Source organism: Nannochloropsis gaditana (assembly GCF_000240725.1).
Source record: "Nannochloropsis gaditana CCMP526 unplaced genomic scaffold scaffold187, whole genome shotgun sequence".
Taxonomy (NCBI): Eukaryota; class Eustigmatophyceae; order Eustigmatales; family Monodopsidaceae; genus Microchloropsis; species Microchloropsis gaditana.
In genome coordinates, this window is record NW_005803766.1 from 6,415 (window position 1) to 7,041 (window position 627).

Here is a 627-nt window from a genome sequence, read left to right on the forward strand (position 1 = left end):
TCTGTCGCTCAACCCCCTCTCTCCATCCCTCAGCGCCTCGTCCGGGAGATCGCACAGGACTTCAAGACCGACCTGCGTTTCCAGAGCACAGCCATTTTGGCGCTTCAGGAGGCTACAGAGGCTTACCTCGTCGGTCTTTTTGAGGATACGGTACGTCCCCCTCTCTCTTTTCTTCCCTCCCTCCTTTCTGCCTATTTTCTCTTCCATTCCAGTACCTCAGGGGGGTGTAACAGTCCTTCCCTCATAGTCTCCCCCTTTTTCTCCCCGCCCTCCCTCCTTACCTCCCTCCCTTTTGACAGAACCTCTGTGCCATCCACGCCAAGCGTGTGACGATCATGCCTAAAGACGTCCAGCTTGCGCGTCGTATCCGAGGAGAACGCGCGTAATGCGTGTGGGGGGGCTATTGCGTGGCGTCGGTGGTTTTCGGTGGTTTTTTCTTAAAGGGAAATATTCTTCCCTAAACATGTCCGGGGATGGAGGAACGCATAGAGCGAGGAGGGAGATGCCTGCTTTTGGTTCGAATCAAGGGAGACATGAAGCAGGATTGAGGGCGGGAGGGAGAGGGGGAACGCAGCTTTGTACATGGTGATGTGAAGTGTTGTTTACCCTGTGGAGGACGGGAGGGAG

General features: G+C 55.5%; 1 protein-coding gene across 1 annotated transcript in view; it reads left to right on the forward strand.

Annotated features, from left to right (window-relative positions):
* The window catches only part of H3 (histone H3), a 1,151-nt gene extending 525 nt beyond the window's left edge, over nucleotides 1-626 (forward strand). The window contains exons 3-4 of the mRNA XM_005855466.1: nucleotides 34-150; nucleotides 300-626. Of these exons, the coding sequence (XP_005855528.1) occupies nucleotides 34-150; nucleotides 300-386 (204 nt within the window). The 3' untranslated portion in view covers nucleotides 387-626. The remainder of the gene's footprint in view (nucleotides 1-33; nucleotides 151-299) is intronic.
* The last annotated feature ends 1 nt before the right edge of the window (nucleotide 627 follows it).